Source organism: Halichoeres trimaculatus, unplaced genomic scaffold, assembly GCF_033239565.1.
Source record: "Halichoeres trimaculatus isolate MK-OKI-2021-1 unplaced genomic scaffold, fHalTri1.1 fHalTri1_scaffold_14, whole genome shotgun sequence".
In the NCBI taxonomy this organism is placed as follows: domain Eukaryota; kingdom Metazoa; phylum Chordata; class Actinopteri; order Labriformes; family Labridae; genus Halichoeres; species Halichoeres trimaculatus.
This window is the reverse complement of record NW_027437192.1, coordinates 1,941,896-1,961,511: the sequence shown is the minus strand read 5'-3', so window position 1 is coordinate 1,961,511 and position 19,616 is coordinate 1,941,896. Positions and strand designations below refer to the sequence as shown.

General features: G+C 39.7%; 3 protein-coding genes across 3 annotated transcripts; 2 read left to right on the top strand and 1 right to left on the bottom strand.

Moving 5' to 3' along the window:
* Positions 1-1,364: 1,364 nt before the first annotated feature.
* On the bottom strand, positions 1,365-5,037 carry LOC141802549 (uncharacterized). Its single transcript, XM_074686088.1, has 2 exons — positions 4,370-5,037; positions 1,365-2,641 (listed from the first exon to the last, which is right to left on the bottom strand). The coding sequence occupies exons 1-2, from the start codon at positions 4,560-4,562 to the stop codon at positions 1,728-1,730; spliced, it is 1,107 nt and encodes a 368-aa protein (XP_074542189.1). The 5' UTR covers positions 4,563-5,037; the 3' UTR covers positions 1,365-1,727.
* A 1,020-nt stretch (positions 5,038-6,057) lies between these two features.
* On the top strand, positions 6,058-18,579 carry LOC141803260 (uncharacterized). The gene is made up of 5 exons (XM_074687223.1): positions 6,058-6,743; positions 7,813-8,910; positions 15,233-15,240; positions 15,303-15,519; positions 17,283-18,579. The coding sequence occupies exons 1-5, from the start codon at positions 6,551-6,553 to the stop codon at positions 18,347-18,349; spliced, it is 2,583 nt and encodes an 860-aa protein (XP_074543324.1). The 5' UTR covers positions 6,058-6,550; the 3' UTR covers positions 18,350-18,579.
* Positions 10,628-14,103, top strand: LOC141802548 (uncharacterized). Its single transcript, XM_074686087.1, has 2 exons — positions 10,628-11,137; positions 12,662-14,103. The coding sequence occupies exons 1-2, from the start codon at positions 10,945-10,947 to the stop codon at positions 13,639-13,641; spliced, it is 1,173 nt and encodes a 390-aa protein (XP_074542188.1). The 5' UTR covers positions 10,628-10,944; the 3' UTR covers positions 13,642-14,103.
* Positions 18,580-19,616: the final 1,037 nt, after the last annotated feature.

Sequence of the window (19,616 nt, the reverse complement as noted above, 5' to 3'; positions counted from 1 at the left end):
ACAATTTGGTGTTGGTTTCATCTCTCTATGACATTCCTACTGTCCACTAGGGCTGTTTTAGTGTGCCTGAGTTGTTGTACAGAGCTTATTATGGGATGTTGGGGGTCATGTTTGGTATCATACGAAAGTTTTTCGTGATTCTTAGATGCGTGCCAGTTTTGTTTTGAAACTGTTTTAAAACTAAATACCTGATAAAGAGCCGTAGCTTTAAAGATTTATGTAGTCTTGATTTGAGAGTTAACAGGGGTCATTTACATTTAAAAAGGTTTTTAATCTAGTTCAAGTAAACTTCTGCAAGTCATCATCAGCTTTACATAATTATTCAACACCAAAATTGTGGCTTGATGCAGGTGTTGTCACTTAAAGGTCCCATCTCCTGCTCCTTTTCTGCAGTTTAATCTGGATCATTGATGTCTTCATGAAATGGTAGTAACATGTTTTGGTCCAAAAAGCCAATAAATCAAGCACAGCAGCATTGTTTCCAGGCTCTCATAGCCCCTCTGTTCAGAACGCTCTGATTTAGTGGGCGTGGCCTTCATATGTAAATGAGCCACCGCTGATACCGCCCCGCTCTTCAGCGTCACTGAGAGCGGCGCCACGAGCTCCGAGTGCACAATGTTTAGAAAACAGAGAAGCTCATTTACCGTAACATTACAGGCTAAAACAACAGGCTAACTGCAGCTAAAGTTAGCATCCTGAAGCTAACACAGAGACAGGGGGGACACTGAGGAAAAGCTCTTCCATCTGCTCCACAGCACATAGCATTTAAAATACTCACATTTCCAGGGTCCCAGGTTTGTTGGAGGATGGTTGGTAATTCGCCTGGATTCAGGACCAGTCTTTTGGCTAGCCCTCTGTTGGACTGTCCAAAGTTGGAAAAGCAGTCGGCCGTGAAGTGACTAGCACACACATGCACAGTTTAACTGAGTGTAGCTGGAACATTTCCTGATAAATGAACTCTAGACACTTAGTCTGTCTTCTTCTGAGATGGGAAGCTTGAGCATGGAGCTATGTGGCTGTTTACAGCCAAAAACAGAGCAGTGATGGCTTTTATATTCACAAGCTCTACTAAGAACAGGTTTGGTCATTAAATGTCACATTTTGTGGGCTGGGAGGAAAGACAAAGACCCACAAATTTCACCAAAGGACTTAATAAAGTGATTTTTGCAGAATATGGGACCTTTAAGCTTCCTCCAGGAATTCAAAGTCTGGGACAAACAAAAACAAATGTAAGCTACTTAAATGACCCAGCTTTTCTAGTCTGACTTAGGCCGACTCCTGGCCTCCTTTTTTGAGAAACCGAGCCAAAAACTTGATCATAGTGACTTCAAACACTTTATTGCATGAAACACACATTTAACACTGTTTTACTGTTCAGATCATGGCTTAACTTGGAGTTCTGACAACACTCTTTGATCATCACTGTTGAAAAATCATGCGAAATCAACCGACCTAGAACGCAAACTTTTGAAAACGGCCTCCAGAGTAAAATTTTCAGTGGAAGTGCAAACAACAGTCCAACAGTCCCGTGGTTACGATCGTCGTGGTCTAACGTGTTGAGCTTGTGCTGCTGAATCTGTGACTGTCTTTGACAAAATGAGCAGGCCTGGCATGCTCGCTACAGCTGTTTCACTGCGTTTTAGCGTTTTCAGACAAAACGTTGTGTAAACAGGGCTTAAACTTTAAACTCTCCTGTATAAACATGTCTTAACAAGCATCTCTGCAGCTCAGAGCTTCCTGCTGCTCTCGCCGGCACACTTGTGTTTCTTTACATGCTCCAGCCGAGCGAACTGTCTTTCACAGACGCTGCAGTAGAACCGCTTCACCCCCGTGTGGATCGCCATGTGTCGCCGCAGAGCTCCCCTTTGAGAAAATCTTTTCCCACAAGCTGTGCAGTTGTGCGGTTTCTCCCCAGTGTGGATGGTCATGTGATCACTTAAAGTCCTCCTGACGCTGAAGCTGGTGTTGCACACTGAGCAGGTGTACGGTTTCTCGCCTGTGTGAACTCTTAGGTGTAAGGTCAGGTGTGACCTTTGAGCGAATCTTGTGCCGCAGAAAGAGCAGCTGAATGGTTTCTCTCCTGTGTGGACTCTCATATGGTTCAACAGGTCTCTTTTCCACGGGAACGTCTTCTCACAGAAGGAACAGCTGAAGAAATGTCCCTCTGAGTGAAGTCTCATGTGGTTTGCTAAAGATCTTTTCTGGTGGTATCTTTTGCCACAAACTCTGCAGCTGAACGCTTTCCCTCCCGGTTCATCGTTCTGCAAAGAGTTTAAACCTGACTGAGACGGACTTCCCTCTTCATGAATCTCTGATTTTATGTTGTTTTCTGATTCTGTGCTTCCTTCAGCTTCTTTCACCAAATACTGTCTGTTTTCTTCACTTTGGTTTTCATGAAGCTGTGACGACTCAGGTTTCTCTCCGGGATCTCCAACCTGACAGTTGGTTACAGGAGTGAATGTGAACTGAATGATATCCTCCTCCTCCAGTTTCTGAAGATGCACCATCCCCTGACCTCTCCACTGTTCCTCCTGTTCCTCTTTGATGTGGGCTGGTTCTGGTGGGTCCACCTGGCTCAGACTGGGGGTCCACTCCTGCCGCTCTGGGGGAACTTCTTTCCTCACCAGAAGCTGCTGAGGATCTAGAAAGACAAAGAAACACATTCAAGTTTTCAGTGAAATTAGTCTTTTTAGCTTGTTGTACACCAGTAAGCGTCAAGCAAAAAAAAAAAAATCTTCCATCTGATCATCGTCCTCTTTTACTGTGGGACAGCATATCCAACAGGATGGTTTATATAGGATCAAATCTCAATTATTACCTCACATTACTGACGAGGCTGAAGTTGGCATCCGATAAGAATTTTCCGGTCCACCTTAAAAATGTAAAATCGCCTGAAGATGGCGGTATTCAGTCGTTATCCCGTGTCTTTTTCTGATCAACACCACATAAGAACAGATTGTAACGAACCAACATCGAGTTGGCATTAAAACTTTTAGGAAAATGATAAATCCCCACAAAAAGGCGTATTTAAAAAAAAAGAAATCAAAGAAACTGTCACGAAGCGGTTTAGATCAAACAAAAATTTCCCCTTTAATCAAACTCAAAGAATGTCTCGCCTGCGCACCCAGCGCCTAATGGAACTCAAACTTAAATATTTCTTAAAGCAAAGCCCCAAACCCAGTCTTTTCTGTCTATAAATAAAGCAAAAATTCCATTTTGACGAAAATTAGCCCAATTGTCCTTTTCGGAGCCTTTTTAAAATGTCTTTCAAGTAGTTTGTGGGTCCATTTTCCCAACAAAAGCTGTAATGAATAAAAACTAATCCACACCAGAAAAAAACAAACAAAAAAAACGTGATCGATCAACAGAAAATCACTGGTATACCAGGGAAAAAAAATGCAAAAATCAAACGTTCTCACCACCCTTTGAACGACTTAAATCCACCCAGCTGTGGTCCGTGCTCCTCCTGGTCCTGGGAAGCGATAACCCGAGGGATCCGTAGGGATTTAGAGGCACGCTTAGGTAAACACCTCCGGGAGACTTATTTTAAGATTAGTTTACTTTTTCACGTTTTCTTAGGTTTCCCGGCCCTTTCCACCAGCACGCCAGTTTCTTTGTCTCCTTCCCTCTTGAACGCCTCTTTGCCTCTTCCCTGACGCCACATCCTCCTTTTATAATTTCGTCCTTTCTTTTCTTTTCTTGACCGTAACCCAAATCAGGACACAAACAGGAACCCCGTTCTGTCTTATTGTCTTATCTTATTTTAATTTTACTACATTCCTTTCATTCACTTCATCAATCACAACAACACTTTCCTTATTTAATCAAACTTTGTTTTTTGGTGACACTATCACAAGATCCTTATATAAAACTACATGAAAAACAGACTCCAAACCTGGACTGAGTTCATCTTTAAAAGCCTAAACATTAAAAAAACACAGTCCCTGATTTGTGAAACCAAGGCACCCAGAATTAGTCTCAGTGCTGTGGTTCTGGACCTGGACCTGGTCTAATGTGATCTGGATGAGCCAAAAATCAGTGGAATGTGCCTTTTTTTCGTTTTCACAAATAGAATAAAGGTTTCACAAATCATGGACTGTGTTTTTATGAATGTTTAGGCTTTTAAAGATTAACTCAGTCCAGGTTTGAAGTGTTTTTATTATGTGGTTTTATATAAGGATCTGTTCTTATGTGGTGTAGATCAGAAAAAGACACAGAAATACACAGGAAAACGACTAAATACCGCCATCTTCAGGCGATTTGACATTTTTAAGGTGGACCGGAAAATTCTTATCGGATGCCAACTTCAGCCTCGTCATTACTGAGAGAGGATGTTTAGAGAAGATGGGTGATGATTAAATCTACTGACCAGTTTGGTTTGACTCAGCATCAGGGTTATAAACAGCTTCCAGAAGCTTCTGTTGTCTCTGGTTCTCCTCTTTAGATCGACAGAGCTGCTCCTCGTACTCTGCTATCGTTCTTTCAAACAGCTCAAAGATCTCTTCAGCAGCTGCACTCAGTCTCTGGATGATCAAACCTCTCACTGTTTGGACTTTAGACATTTTCCCACTGATATCACTCCGACTTCTCCCCCGGAAACACTCAGTTTAATCCGTTTGGTCGACAAATAACGCTGGAGTCCGTCTGCTTCCTGTTTGCTATGCTATGCTATGCTATGCTAACCTCTTCTGCTTCGTGGGTCAAAGGTCCAAAGGGAAAATAAAACTTCAGGGATGGGATGTAAATATAAAGAAATCAAGCCCAGTCAAACTGTTCAACCTTTTTTTCTATTTTACAAAAGCTGATCTCTTCTGTCACCTTCTCTGTTTTAGCTCAACGTAGCGAAATCCTCCGTCTCCATTAGCGCTAGCTTCATTTAGCATTTTGTGCTAGGAGAAGAGGAGTCTGAAGATATTAGACTCAGAAATATGAAAAGAATCCCCTCTAATCCGTCTATTAACACGATAAACCTGAAGGTTTTCAGCCGTGAGACACTAGCACATAGCTGTTAAGAAAACAACATCTTCTTCTTCGTTGGTGTTCAGTGAGGTCGACTCACAACGCATTTTTGCATTTCCGCCATCTACTGGTCCAGAGTGTGACTCATAAAATCGAATATATCCTACTTGGTTATATAAATCAAAAGTAATAATACTAATAGAAAATAAATAAAAATTAAAATTTGTTTTGTTGTGTTTGTCCTGCTTAGTTCAACTCTAAATAATTCCTAACTTAGCTATCTGTATTTTCACACATGATACTATTATATGATCTAGTGTCCCTGCCTTATTGAATTCTCTGGTCTGTTTCTTTTTTTTTTTTTTTTTTCTTTTTTTTTTTACCTGAAAGCAACAACTTCTTCTCCTTCTCACAGTTTTTGCTTGCGTGATAAATAACTTTACAACAACAACAGCAATAATAATAATAATAATAATAATAATAATAATAATAAACAACAACAACAACAACAACAACAACAACAACAACAACAATAATAATAATAATAATAATACTGTTTTCCCCTTGAAAGAAAAACCAGTTCTGCTCATCTATTCACAACAACAGCCCACTGAGCTGTTTAGGTTCCTGAAACCACAATATCTTAAGGAAACAGCTTCACTAGAAATCTAACATTTAGAAGAAAAAAAAGAAAGAAATGAAATTGAAATGAAAGAGAATTCAAAAATAAATGTTTTAGGAAAAGATTTAAACAACAAAGACAGGAATCAAATGATCTCAAGAAAAAAACAGGTAAAGGGAGAATAGTGTCAGAGGTTAAAAACAAACAGTAAAACATGTAGAATTCAATATGAAAGATTGAGGATATTTTCGAGAAAGAATAAATGCAGCATTTTTCAGATTAAAATACACTTAAGGAACATCTCTAAAAACACATCGAATGAAACGTGTTTTGAAAGTTTCAGGAGCTCCTGTTTCCTGTTAATTATCACTGAGAGATTTTCTGTATCATTAAATTGTTTTTTGGGGGAAATATCCATTACCAGCTCACTAGATGGCAGTAATGCTCTTCAAAACAGGTCGCCAACCAATTTCTGATGAAACGAAGAAGAACACAGGAAGTAACCTCACTTGGATGCTAACTCCTTTGTTTTCCTATTTATGTGACTAAACCGGCACAGAAGTAGAAGAAATGAATAGTATTTATTCATCTGGACTTATTCCTTCGACGTTAATATTCGATGCTTAGGGAGGAATTTGGAGAAATAAAGAATACTTGTTTTTCCAGTGACCACACAGATGCTAAGAGCAGTTAGCATATTGCCAGGAAATAGACGGAGACGGTTACCGTCGGATAAAAGCCATTTATTACTTTTTTAATCTCCAGAGATCCTGAAAAACATCCCGATCAGACCCTGTGTTGTCGTCTGTATTCCACATTACAGAAAACTTTCCTTTTAATACGATCAGTGAGCTAAAAGCTATACAATGTAAACGTGACGCTAGCTTGTTAGCAGGAAATAGACGCAGCGCGAAGTAGCTTCACTCCACGGTGGTATCTATAAAAAACACTCCTCATAATTAAGTTAAAATGTCTAAAGTCCAAACAGTGAGAGGTTTGATCATCCAGAGACTGAGTGCAGCTGCTGAAGAGATCTTTGAGCTGTTTGAAAGAACGATAGCAGAGTACGAGGAGCAGCTCTGTCGATCTAAAGAGGAGAACCAGAGACAACAGAAGCTTCTGGAAGCTGTTTATAACCCTGAAGTCCGCTTACACAGAGCAGGTTTGACCTCGTTATTGTTGTTATTGCTCTGAACATAATCTGACATTTATACAAACAGGCTTACAAACAGGAGAATGTGTAGTGAGTGGGCTATGTTGTAGTTAATAGCATTAGCTATAAAAATTGACGCAGTATCTGTGACGTCACTCATTTGTTTCTGACACAGAGTTTTGAAAGCCTTTCCTGAATGAAATAGGAAATCGTCCTGAATATCTTCAGGTGGCAGAGCTGAAATCTGCTGACTCTTTGGTTTGGCATGATATATACAAAAAATAGAAACTGATTTATCTGTCAGCTCAACATCTACATTTTCCCCCTGATACTATCGAAGTTCAACAAAGCACTTAATTTTGGCACGTGAAAAACTGACTCCTAAACCTAACTGATTCAGGATTTTCTGCTTTAAGTTTTACTTTAGAACTGAACACACAAAAGATAAACATTGGTCTCTCATACAAGTTTCCTCAATTCAACACGTACAACATGTTATTTTCTCCTAATGAACCGAAAACCATATAGCAATAAATAGCGCTGTCTTGATGCTAACATATATGGGAAATTGCATTTAGATGCGAGTGGTTAGCATACACCAATATAACTTTGGTTTTTAACTTTCATCTTAAAAACCTGTCACAGTTACTTTCTGTAAACATTGAAATCTCCAAATGGTAAATATTTCAAACAGGAAGAGAAAAGAAAAGTTACTGCAAGCTCACGTGCTGTAACCACTTCGAGACACTAGATGGCCCACTTTAGTCAATAACTTATGACAAAATATATCAGCATCAGGTGACGTAGTTTTTTTTTTAAACTTATTTGTATCTCACTATGTACTGAGAAATCTAGATTTATTGACTGTTTCATTTTTATTTACTTGTAAACTCAAAAATGTCGCCTCCTCCTGGCAGTGGAGGGGATCTCAGAGTGGAGTTTCTTAGACTTCTTCTGAACCTCTTCCTAAGAAGGGACACAGTTGCACATTAGACCTTGTGATAAATTAAGGAGAACTGTTGCCATCGTTCAGATTTTTGAAATATTTAATGTGTAACGTTTTTGTTGTTCTCTGTAGATATCAAGCAGCTGTTGGTGAGTAAAGAAGAGGTTCCCCCTGGGCAGCACCAGAGGGCCCCCAGTCCACTCCAGGAGGATCCACCAGAACCACATCATGTGAAAGAGGAACATGAAGAGCTGTGGAGCAGTCAGGAGGAGAAGGAGCAGCTCCATGAACTGAAGGAGGAGGATTTCAGAACAATAGTCTTCACTCCCGTCCCTGTGAAGAGTGAAGAAGATGTTGCAGAGAGACTTCAGTCATCGACTCACTCAGAAAAGAACAGAGACAGAGAAGATTTGATACCAGACGCTGATAGAGAGGACTGTGGAGGATCAGAACCAGACAGGAACTTCACTCCACACAGTTATTTACAGCCAGTACCTCATGTACAGACCTCACACTTCTCTCAGTGTGAGACTGATGACCTGAGTTGGTATTTTGATCACACCAGAAATCCTCAGCCCAGTTACAACCCAGAGCAAAGCCAAGAAGTTTCTCTGGGTGACTTCAGATGTCAGTCTGAAGTCACAGCAGTCAGCTCCTCTGAGTGCGCTGCTAGCTTTAGCCCCAAGTTTCAAACGCTGAAATGTGATGGAGTAGAAGCAGAGGAGAAACCGTTTGTCTGTTCAGTTTGTGGTCAAAGATACCAACAGAAACACTCCCTGACTATTCATATGAGACTTCACTTAGAGGGCAGACACTTAAACTGCCCCGTGTGTAAGAAATCATTCCTGTGGCAGGCAGAAGTCAAGAGGCACATGAGGACTCACACAGGAGAGAAACCATTCAGCTGTCAGTTTTGTGGCATGAGGTTTGCAGTCAGCTCAAACTTGAAGGCTCACGTACAGGTTCACACGGGAGAGAAACCGTTCAGCTGCTCAGTCTGTAAAGCACCTTTTCGCCGCAGAGAAGGTTTGCACAGACACATGAAAACACATACAGGGGAGAAACCATACAGCTGTTCAATCTGTGGTAAAAGCTTTATACAGCATGTGACTTTGAAGCGCCATCTCATGGTCCACACTGGAGAAAAACCATACAGCTGCAGTGCATGTGAGAAAAGATTTTCCCGGTTTGAGTATGTGAAAACCCACAGGTGTGCTGGTTGGAGCAGCAGTAATTTATAAAGCTGAGCGCACGCTTTGACATCTGTTTTTTTTAGCAGTGTTTACATCCTGAGGGCAAAACTGTACACGGTGATACATGTTGTATGCTAACGCTAATGCCTTTATATGAAGGTATATCTCATTCTTCTTAACTTTGTGACTGTGATTGGTAAGCTGTAGGTTTTATGTGTGAAAAGAGTCGACAGCAAAGTGAAAGCTGCTTTAAAATGTGGTATGAAATAAAATGTTTTCTGTGTTTTTCCACTAAAAAGAGACTCTGGGTTTATCTAAAAGTCACTACAGGACTGGGCGTGTGGACAAAGACGAGAGCAGATGGAGAGATGGAGCACAGACTTCCTGCTATCTAATATTATATAATAAAAAAAAAAAAAGTAATAATAATAAAAAATACTAAAAGTGAATGCTGAGTGAGCCTGGGAACAGTTTGAGAGAGCTGCTGTGATGCCAAATGTGTGCATTTCTAAATGAAAGAGGTGTCTTTAATGAGTTTTTGGAGACTTTAACACTGATACAAACAACAACAACAACTTGGGAACAAATATTTGAAAATTTGTCAAATTAACCAAAAATGTCACAGACTCCTGCAGTACCTACATGAATCCTCTAGGGTATATTATTGTTAAAAGGTCAATTATTTAGGAGTTGAAACTATATCTACACTCTGAGTATGCTCAAATAATTATTACATCCATGCAAATTATTGTTCTTGTAGTTTTGCAAAAATAGTGTTCCACCTTTAATTTTCTTAATACTTTAATGGCATAAAGCAAAAATTATATATTTTTTAAAGGGACTGAAAACAAATGTCAATCTTAAGTGAATAATTGGTTTAGCTGTTGGTTCCAACGCTACCAAAAAAAAAACTTCCATGCCTTTCTAGAGGCTGAAGAAAAAATTACACAAAGTAATGGAGAAGGAGGTGTGTTTTGATAACTTGGGGAAAGAAGACTAATCACGATGAGTTAGCTATATGTTGTTGCTATTGCTTCAAGCTAAAGGAGGTGAAAACTGTGGGACGCCAGAAAGTTAAGTAAAACAAAAACTGCTCCCCCTGGTGGCTGGCTGCAGTATAGGTAAAAAAAAATCCATCTCCCCAGTCATTCCAGATGGGCTGTAGTCAAACTTTAAAAAATTAATCCACCTGGTAGAAATGTTTCTCACGATTGATTGTTGTGGTGATTTGAAGATATCATTTGGCTGTCTTGTATCCAAGTCCTCTTTTTTCTGAAAAGTTTCATTTCATTAGTTATACGAGGTTAAAAAAGAGGGTTTACATAACGTTTAACGATGATTAACAGCTGACGTTCTTATGTATTTTCTTTCGGGGAATATATGTCTGGAGGTAGAGTCAGGAAGTGATTAGACTCTCGAAAGAAAAAAAAAATATTATTTTTGTCACCCAGCTCCACTCAGATTCTCCCAGAATCCCTCACAGTCTCTACTGCACAGACTCTGGCTCCAAACTGCTACAATGTCTGCACCTGTGACGGGGGTATTTTGGCTTCAAAACCGTACAATGGTATATATATATATATATATATATATATATATATATATATATATATATATATATATATATATATATATATATATATATATGTTTAGCCCTAAGAGACACCACCTATCTCCAGTTTACAGCTCTGAACTCTCTTTTCCAACGAGCCAAAAGTCTCACCAGACCTCACGTGACTCTAACGGTGGACCGGAAGAACCCTCAGAAAGTCCTAAACACCAACAAAGAAGAGCTGCGTTAGGATGCTTGCATGCTGTCTCATTTCGATGTTTGTCGTGTATCTTAAAGAAAATATGTATCGAGTCTAAATACGACCTGTAATACAGATGTTAAACGTTTTTAAGTCGAGTCTGTGGAAAGTTCTGGAAGTTTCGTCACAGATTTTCCTCCGGTTAGCCAGCGATGCTAAAGAAGCTAACTTAGCTTCTTAGCAACATAGCTCAAACAAACAGAACCCGTCTGGTTTTAAAGAGTAGAAGTGTTGAAAAAGCCGAAGATATTTGTGTTAAAATGTCTAAAGTCCAAACAGTGAGAGGTTTGATCATCCAGAGACTGAGTTTAGCTGCTGAAGAGATCTTTGAGCTGTTTGAAAGAACGATAGCAGAGTACGAGGAGCAGCTCTGTCGATCTAAAGAGGAGAACCAGAGACAACAGAAGCTTCTGGAAGCTGTTTATAACCCTGAAGTCCGCTTACACAGAGCAGGTTTGAGCTCATTTATTATTTATTTTACATTAATTAACGAGCTTTCTGAAACTTAAAGATGCTCATGTAAACATCAAATAACTAGCGAAAGCATGCACCATCAACCTAGAAATTAAATTGTCAATCTCAGGCAGAGTTCACAATAACAAGGGTGTCAACTACTGTTTTAATCGTGATCAAACTCTGATGATAATCATACATCAACTTTTATTGTTGTTGATTATAGAAATAAATAAACACAATGTTTTAAAATTAGTTATCTGGAAATAATTTTGCACCTCACTTCCTACTGGGGAACAATTGTAGTATCTTATGTTGTTACCTTTATGATGTTGACTTTTAGAGTTATTATACAAACAATAACAATGATAATACTTTATTTATACGACTTTCTTCAATACAAGTAACCAAGTGCTTCATAATAAACAGTAAAACAGGTAAAAATGAACAGTAGACAGTAAAAACCAATAAAACAAACAAACAAAAACACAATTACATTTAAAAAAAAAAGATAGAATCACATAAAAGATGCTAAATTCAAAGAAACGCTACACCTGTTTGGCCTGAAACTATGACATAAGGCTAAGGATACCACACCTCAGCCATCTGAGAGATTTCTAAGCCAAATATGACACGATGATGGCTGTTTTCTAAACTGCCTGCAACACTAGCAGTGGCTACTATTTAGGCTGATATTTGGTGAATTACCGCCATCTACTGGAATGAGTCAACGTTACAACACTAACGTTAGACTGTCTGTGAGATAGAAGTGAAATAATGCGAAGAAACACCTGTAGATCTTGTCACTTCCAGATGTAAAAGAGGTGTTTACTTCTACAAATTCACTCGCCCATATAAATCACCGATTCAGTTTTGAAACCATACCTGGATTATAAAGAAGTGTTTTTTACATCAGCTGTAAAAAAGAAAAATCCCTTCCAGATTTATTTTCAGTGAAGGATACAACTTTTGGCGTAAGATTAGAAATCAAGAATGATGATTCTGTGTGATATGATTAACAAAGTTACTAAATGTCGAGATCTGCCAATAGTTTGTTTTGTACATTTATAATAAAGGCAAAACCAACATCATCTGTAGCTCCACCTTCTGAGACGGGAAACCAGAGAAGTATGCTACAAAACAGACCCAACAGAACAGTCATACTACATGCTACAAGCAAATGGAGTAGGTAGTATGTAGCCGTTGTATTTATTTTTCATTTGGCAGCAGAAAGATTACTGCCGTGGTTTAACTACGGTGCACCAAAAGGGTCAAAATAGGACGTGATTGAGAGAAAATAGCAGCTTAGGTTTAATAAACCTTAATCAAAACCAACAAAATCCCCAAACAATTAGTGAACATTTTACTAAAAATAATAATAATTAAAAAAAAAAAAAACTCAGGTGTATACAAAAATGTGTTTATAATCACTTCTATTTCAATATTAAAGAAAATGTTTCAGGTGTTTAGTGTTTAAATTAAAAGGCATTTTTCTAATTTGATCTTTTGTATAATCCTCCACAGATGTTCAGCCGCTGTCGGTGATGAAAGAAGACGTTCCCCCTGAGCATCAGGAGAGGAGTCCCCGTCTGGACCAGGAGCTTCCGCCTCATCCTCCGAACATTAAAGAGGAGGAGAAGGAGGAACTGTGGAGCAGTCAGGAGAGACAGCAGCTTCAAGGACAGAAGGAGAAGGAGGAGGAGATCAGCGCATTGATATTCCCTCCTGTCCATGTGAAGAGTGAAGGAGGTGAAGAGAAAGCTCAGTCCTCACAGCTTCGTGAAAACCAAACTGAAGTGAGCAGAGATGTCGATGGAGAAGACGGTGGAGGATCAGCTACTCAGGAAAAGACTTTACGCTCCTCTGAATGTGACAGTGGAGAGTCTAGTTTTGTCTGTATGGAGGTCAGGATGCCTCCGTCAGGTTTAAACCCTCTGCAAAACAATCAGGTACACCTGAGTGAGAGGCAGGGGGATGCTGGGAAAACTTCAATGAGCCCTTTAGAGTACGCTCTGAGCTTTGGTCGACTGGAACAGCTGCAGCAGAAACACACTTTAATGGAAATAGAAGAAAAACCGTTCAGCTGCTCCTTCTGTGGTAAAAGATTCTCCACAAAGAAATATTTACAGAAACACACGATCCGTCACACAGAGGAGAGACGGTTCAGCTGCTCTGTGTGTGAGAAAACCTTCCTGTGGAGGGTGGAGCTCGTGAGGCACATGAGGTCACACATGATAAAAAAACCCTTCACGTGTCACATCTGTGGTTTGTTCTTCAAGAAATACTCCATGTTGGCTTACCACCTGAAACAACACGCAGACACAGATCAGTTCACCTGCACAGTTTGTCACGCCAGGTTCAGCCACAGGGAGGCCTGGGACAAACACATGGAGGGCCACCAGGGGGAGGCACCGTTCAGCTGTTTGACCTGCGGCAAAATGTTTTCAGAGAGAGGAAGTCTGATGAGACACGTGTGTTTTAGTAAGAGCAGCCAAGGGACATGAGGCTGCAGAGGAGACCGTTTGCTGAATGAAATCTTTAATTTCACGCAGTTAAACACCTGATTTGTAGTTTTCTGTCCAGCTTCATGATTGATAAACTACATGTGATTAATTATTCTTTTGACACTGATAGGAAACTGGTCGATAATCTAACACTCGTCACTTCTCAATCAACCAAGCTGTGTTTGGTGTGAGGACACACCATTTCTTTGGTGTTTTGGTGCATTTTCAGTTTGTGTATCTAGAAAGATGCTTACCTAAAATTTAGTCGCATAGATACATCCACTAGTTTTAGGTTTTGTACTTTAAAATTTTTAATTTCTGTACAAATAAAACTGTATTTTGAAGAAATGAATTTTGAATGATTTTCAGGTTCACATTAAATATTTTTACTTTTTTGTATTTGGAACAAAAACAAACAGAATCAAAAACTCTTCATTGATCCCCTGGAGAAATTGCTTCTTTGTTACAGCTACTCCTGTTAACAAAGGGTAAGAATTACAGAAAGTAGAAAGTACAAGCATTAGTGTTACCTGTGATTGAATTCAAGTATTAAAATGTAAGTATGTACATTTGCTAAGGATATATGGTAAAAAAACAATAACATTTTAAGTTACCGGTTATTAGGGGTGTTGAACCTGAATTCCTTTGATTGCTAAAATCAATTCTTCTTAGGTCCTCTGAACGGCAGAAAGGTCTTACTGTGTTGTTTTCAACCAGGAAATTGTTTTTCTGTGTAAAAAAAACACACAAAAAGAACAAAAAAAAAATAAAAATCTCAAGATTTATTAAAACACACTTGTAGCCCTTCTGAATATTGAGTAACAAGGAAGTATTCACAGTTTCCTACTAACAACAATAGTTTCTGAAATCTCCCTAAGCTGCTTGTTTGGCTTTGAGGAGCTGATTGTAGTTTTGAAATGAAAGAAAATGAAAAACAAACAAAATAAATTGATAAATAAACTAATTAATCAATATTACTAGCCCCGTGACTGCTGACTAGTCCAGGTTGTACCTTACCTCTCGCCCCAAGACATCTGGAAGAGGCTCCAGCCACGCATGACTATGAACAGGACAAGCGGTAAAGAAAATTAATGTATAATTAATTAATTCAATAATAATAATAATAATAAACACATAAATAAATGGAAAAAATCTTAAATATCATTTACTAAAAGATGAACCAATTTGTGTGGAGCAAACTGTGTTATAAGTTAAATGACCTAATGTAAATATAAACACTTAAATACATAAAACAACATCTATCATCTGTACACAGCCGTCGATGTACCACGTGACCAAATTAATTAATTTCCTTATCATTTCCCCTTGTCTTTTTCAAAAAATTAAACATGATAAATAAATGTCCAGCAGATGGCAGTGAGGTATCGTTTTTAATGAAATCTTCAAACACCAACGAAGAAGAGGTACCGCCAGGGGTGTTAGCTTTGCTAACAGGCTAAAAACACTCCGACTTTTTATGACGTTTGTGACTAAAACAAGCACAGGGAGTCAAACACTGAAACCTGTGTGTGAGGTGAAGAGTGTTAGAGTCGACTCTGTGTGAATTTTTCTTTTCGTTCTTTCGTTTTAGTCCAGAATGTTCCTGAAAGTTAGCTTAGCAGCTTAGCAAGTTGTAGCAACACAGCTCAATACAACAGTAGTTAGGGAGCGTTTTGGGAGGAAAAGCTGCTGATATTTGTGTTAAAATGTCTAAAGTCCAAACAGTGAGAGGTTTGATCATCCAGAGACTGAGTGCAGCTGCTGAAGAGATCTTTGAGCTGTTTGAAAGAACGATAGCAGAGTACGAGGAGCAGCTCTGTCGATCTAAAGAGGATCAACACAAACTGCTGGAAGCTGCAGTCCGCGAACACAGAGCAGGTCAGTGCTGCTTTCTGTCAGACTGAGGGCTTTTTGTTAATATTGAGCTCATACTTTTTATCTGTTTAGGTTTTTCAATCTGTAACCATGATATCAGGGTTTCTGCATCTTAATTTCTGTTCTTTTTTTTTTTTTTCTTTTTTTTGATTATTTAGTGTTTGATATGAAAAAAAAAAACATTCCTGTCAGTATCATGATTAAGTTTCAGTATGTAAATTGCACCAGTGCAAAATTAAAAATAAACATGTATCACGTTGGTCGTAAACCCTTCACTTTGTGCTGCTTTCTACTTTTTTTTTTTTTGCTTGTATTTCATGTCCATGGCACCTGATTTCTTAAATAATGACATGCAGCTTTTTGCTGTTTACGTGCAGGAGGCAGAGGTTGTAAAGTGAGGAGAAGATTTAAGATGATATAAGCCCAATAGATTCTTCTCCAGTTTATTCAGAGCACCTTGAGCTTTGTGCCGGGCCAAAAGATCTTCATTCCCAAGGAGAAACACGGGGTGGGAGACAAAATTGGTTCACAAAAGAATCAGGATGTTTTGGTTAAAGCTTGGTTCACACTACAGGATTTTAAATATCTTAACAGACTCTGAAATCGGGTTGTATCTCACACATAAGGAGAATCTTCACAGATCATCTTCTCTTAAATCTTAAGCACACTCTAACAACAAGATTTGAAAATACTGACCAGCACACACTACAGGATTTCACCAAGATTATTCAACCAGAGAGAGTGATGCACCACATGTGCTCAGTTGTTTGATCTGAGGTTTTTAGTGAGCAGTCAGCTGACCCGGAGCCTTTCAGTTTCACTTTGAGCCTGCGTTTGTTGTCTGTTGTCATCCTCAGTGAGAATAAATGTTGTAATCATCCAGATAAATATCGAACATGTTTGAAAATTATCAGGGCGGCTCCGACGAGTCTGTGAGACGATCGTGGGGCTAAAGATTCATCCTTCAACCGCGCACACTAGAAGATAATCTTGGCCGAATGCTGGGGCCGATTTTAGTCCCCGACCAGATTTCTTCTCTGATTGTCGGGACTGAATCTGGGTTAAATCAGGCCGAGAATCCTGTAGTGTGAGCCAGACTTTACAGTCTTTTAAATCACACTTTTTCTAAGAATGTAATTTATTGGGCTTTTCATGCCTTTGATTGGATAGAAGAGGACAGCCCCCATGGAGTGTGACCCAGACCACCAGGACATCTACGCTCCAAATCACTAGTCTTTTTTTTTTTTTGTTCATTTTTTTCCCCCAAATTTGAATTCTTTCTTTAAGTCTTTGTTTATAACCTGGGCTTGAAAACAGTTACCACTTTTCTCCAGCAGAGGGCGAAATGTTTTTCTAATACTACTTAGTAGCATAATGTTTGATCCCCCGAATAAATCCTGAAAACTGATTCGTATGTGATGGACATGTTTCAGGGGACATATGACTCCTGTCCGTCGACATCATCATCATTCAACTTTTTCTTATCGTGTTAAAAGTTGCAAAAATAGGAAGTATCGAAAAAATTGCAACTTAAATCAATTTGGCGCCACAAAAATCGTAAAAACATCAAATTGGGAGAAAAACACAACGTCCCAGCCCTGGGAGAAAGAGTATTTGTTATTTAAAGGTGTTTCAGCTTAACCAGAATATGATGATGGGTTTTAAGGTGACTCAGGCAGCCAAGGTGGAGAAAAGAGGTGTTTTTAGACCAGGTGAATGTTGAGTTGGTCGACTAAGAATGTTTATTTTTGTACGATCCTCTTCAGATGATCAGCAGCAGCTGGTGAGTGAAGAAAAGGTTCGTCCAGAGCAGCAGGAGAGGAGCCACATTTCAGACCAGGAGGACTCACCAGATCCACCACAGGTTAAAGAGGAGCAGGAGGAACTGTGGACGAATCAGGAGAGAAAGCAGCTTCACAGACCAGAGGAGGAGGAGGAGGAAATCATTGAGTTCACGTTCACACCTGTCCCTGTGAAGAGCGAGAGGGATGAAGAAGCTGAGTCTTCAGAGTCTCATCCAACACAAAGTGAAGAGAACAGAGACGCAGAGTGTTTGAAGAGACGAGGATCAGACTCAGACGGGAATTTAAACCCAGAGAGTTGTTTACAACCAGCCACTGATGAAGAGACATCGCGCTCTGAGACTGACGACAGCAGCTGTGAGTGGGAGGAGCCTCCGTCCAGTTTGAACCCCCTGCAGAACAACGAAGCATCTGTCAGCGAGACTGAGATTAATCCTGGAGAATCATCAGTTAGCCTTTTAGCGCACGCTGCTAGCTCTGAGCAGCAGCCGAAACAAAAAGAGACTCAAGGAGAGAAACCGTTCGTTTGCTCAGTTTGCTGTAAAAGTTACCCCGACAGGAGATGTTTACGAAAACACATGAAACGCCACTCTGAGAACAAACGCTTCGGCTGCTCGTTCTGTGCCAAACGTTTCCCGTTCAGGGGAGAGCTCGCTGCGCACGTGAGAGCTCACACGGGAGAGAAACCCTTCAGCTGCCACGAATGCGGCGTGAGCTTCACGCGAAAACCCAGTTTGACCACCCACTTGAGGATTCACACTGGAGTGAGACCTTTCCCCTGCTCCTTTTGTAACGCGAGCTTCGGGCAGAAGGGAGACTTGGTGAGACACACGAGGCTACACACAGGGGAGAAACCGTACAGTTGTTCATTATGTGACAAAAAGTTTGTCGACAGAGGGAATCTGACAAAACACCTGAGGGTGCACACAGGAGAGAAACCATTCAGTTGTAGTTTGTGTGGGAGAAGTTTCACTCGGCTTGTGGGAGTGAAAAAACACAAGTGTGTGGGTGAGAGCAGGCGGCGCAAATAAAACTTTCTGACGAACAAAGTCAGAAGAAGTCAGATCAACGCACTCGGTTTGGGGTAATCCCAAGAAATAATGTCGTCCCAATAACTGAAATGTGATAGTTTTATTGTAATTTTCACTTCCTGTACTGCACTGATTGTTTGAAATGTTATTTTCTCATCCATTTGTAAACGATCATGCTGACATCTATACATCTGAAGAGGGCGCTGGTGTTAAAATCAAATGTATTAAAGGAACAGAAGAAAACTGTTGTTGAGTTTTTCATCCATCGTCTTAGAGACATTCACAAACACTCACATACAGAGGAAATTTAAAGAGAACAATCAACATGATGAGCATGGCAAACCGCTGTTCCACCATGTAGCGTTGGCCACAGAGCTCCCCCTACTGGCAGAGTGCAGCAGAAGTTAAATAAACTGTAGATTAGACTAATTTATGCCTGATTGTAATTCACACTTTAAAATGAGATTAACAGCACCATTATAGGTTATTCCTAAAAGCTACTTCTCAGCTTCCAGGCGGCTCGTCTAAGTTTCCATGACGACACCACGCTTACTGACGATGTTTATCAGAGAGAAGAGAGATCTGTGTTTTTCTCTGCTGAAAATGATTTCTGTGATTAATTTTGTAGTGATGGTGGACACTGGAGCCTAACTGTCGGACAGAAAAAGGACAGAAGAGCAGAAGAAAGATAAACAGGAGAGAGATAGAGCACCAGCTAAAGGCTAACACACAGGCTAAAAGCTAAAACATGAGTTAATGGCTAAAACAAGATTTGAAGGCTCAACCACAAGCTAGGGGCTAACACACGTCTTAAAGGAGAAAAAAAACAGGCTAAAGGCTTAAAAGTTAGCTATGGGAGAAAACATGAGCTTAAGGCAAAAAAGGGCTAAAGGCTAAAACATAAGCTAAAGGCTAAATTAGGGGGGCTTAGGGCTATGACAGGCTAAAAAATAAAACATAAGCTAGAGGCTTAAACAAGAGCTTAGGTTAAAACAGGAGGTAAAGGCTAAAACACCAGCTAAAAGCTAAAACATAAGCTAATAGCTATAACACAAGCTAAAGGCTCAAAATCAAGCTAGGAGCTTAAACAAGGGCTTAAGGCACAAAAGTTATCTATGGGAGAAAACATGAGCTTTAGCCAAAAAAGAGCTTAAGGCTAAAACACAAGCTAAAGGCTAATGCAGGGGGGCTGAGGGCTATGCCAGGCTAAAAAAGAAAACATAAGCTAGAGGCTTAAACAAGAGCTTAGGTTAAAACAGGAGGTAAA

Excerpts from the sequence above, each read along its gene's own strand:
- LOC141802549 (XM_074686088.1), bottom strand. The coding sequence starts at position 4,562 with ATGTCTAAAGTCCAAACAGTGAGAGGTTTGATCATCCAGAGACTGAGT. Across the intron at positions 2,642-4,369 it reads TGCTGAGTCAAACCAAACTG|ATCCTCAGCAGCTTCTGGTG; the intron begins GTCAGTAGATTT and ends TTGTCTTTCTAG.
- LOC141803260 (XM_074687223.1), top strand. The coding sequence starts at position 6,551 with ATGTCTAAAGTCCAAACAGTGAGAGGTTTGATCATCCAGAGACTGAGT. Across the intron at positions 6,744-7,812 it reads AGTCCGCTTACACAGAGCAG|ATATCAAGCAGCTGTTGGTG; the intron begins GTTTGACCTCGT and ends TGTTCTCTGTAG. Across the intron at positions 15,520-17,282 it reads AGTCCGCGAACACAGAGCAG|ATGATCAGCAGCAGCTGGTG; the intron begins GTCAGTGCTGCT and ends GATCCTCTTCAG.
- LOC141802548 (XM_074686087.1), top strand. The coding sequence starts at position 10,945 with ATGTCTAAAGTCCAAACAGTGAGAGGTTTGATCATCCAGAGACTGAGT. Across the intron at positions 11,138-12,661 it reads AGTCCGCTTACACAGAGCAG|ATGTTCAGCCGCTGTCGGTG; the intron begins GTTTGAGCTCAT and ends AATCCTCCACAG.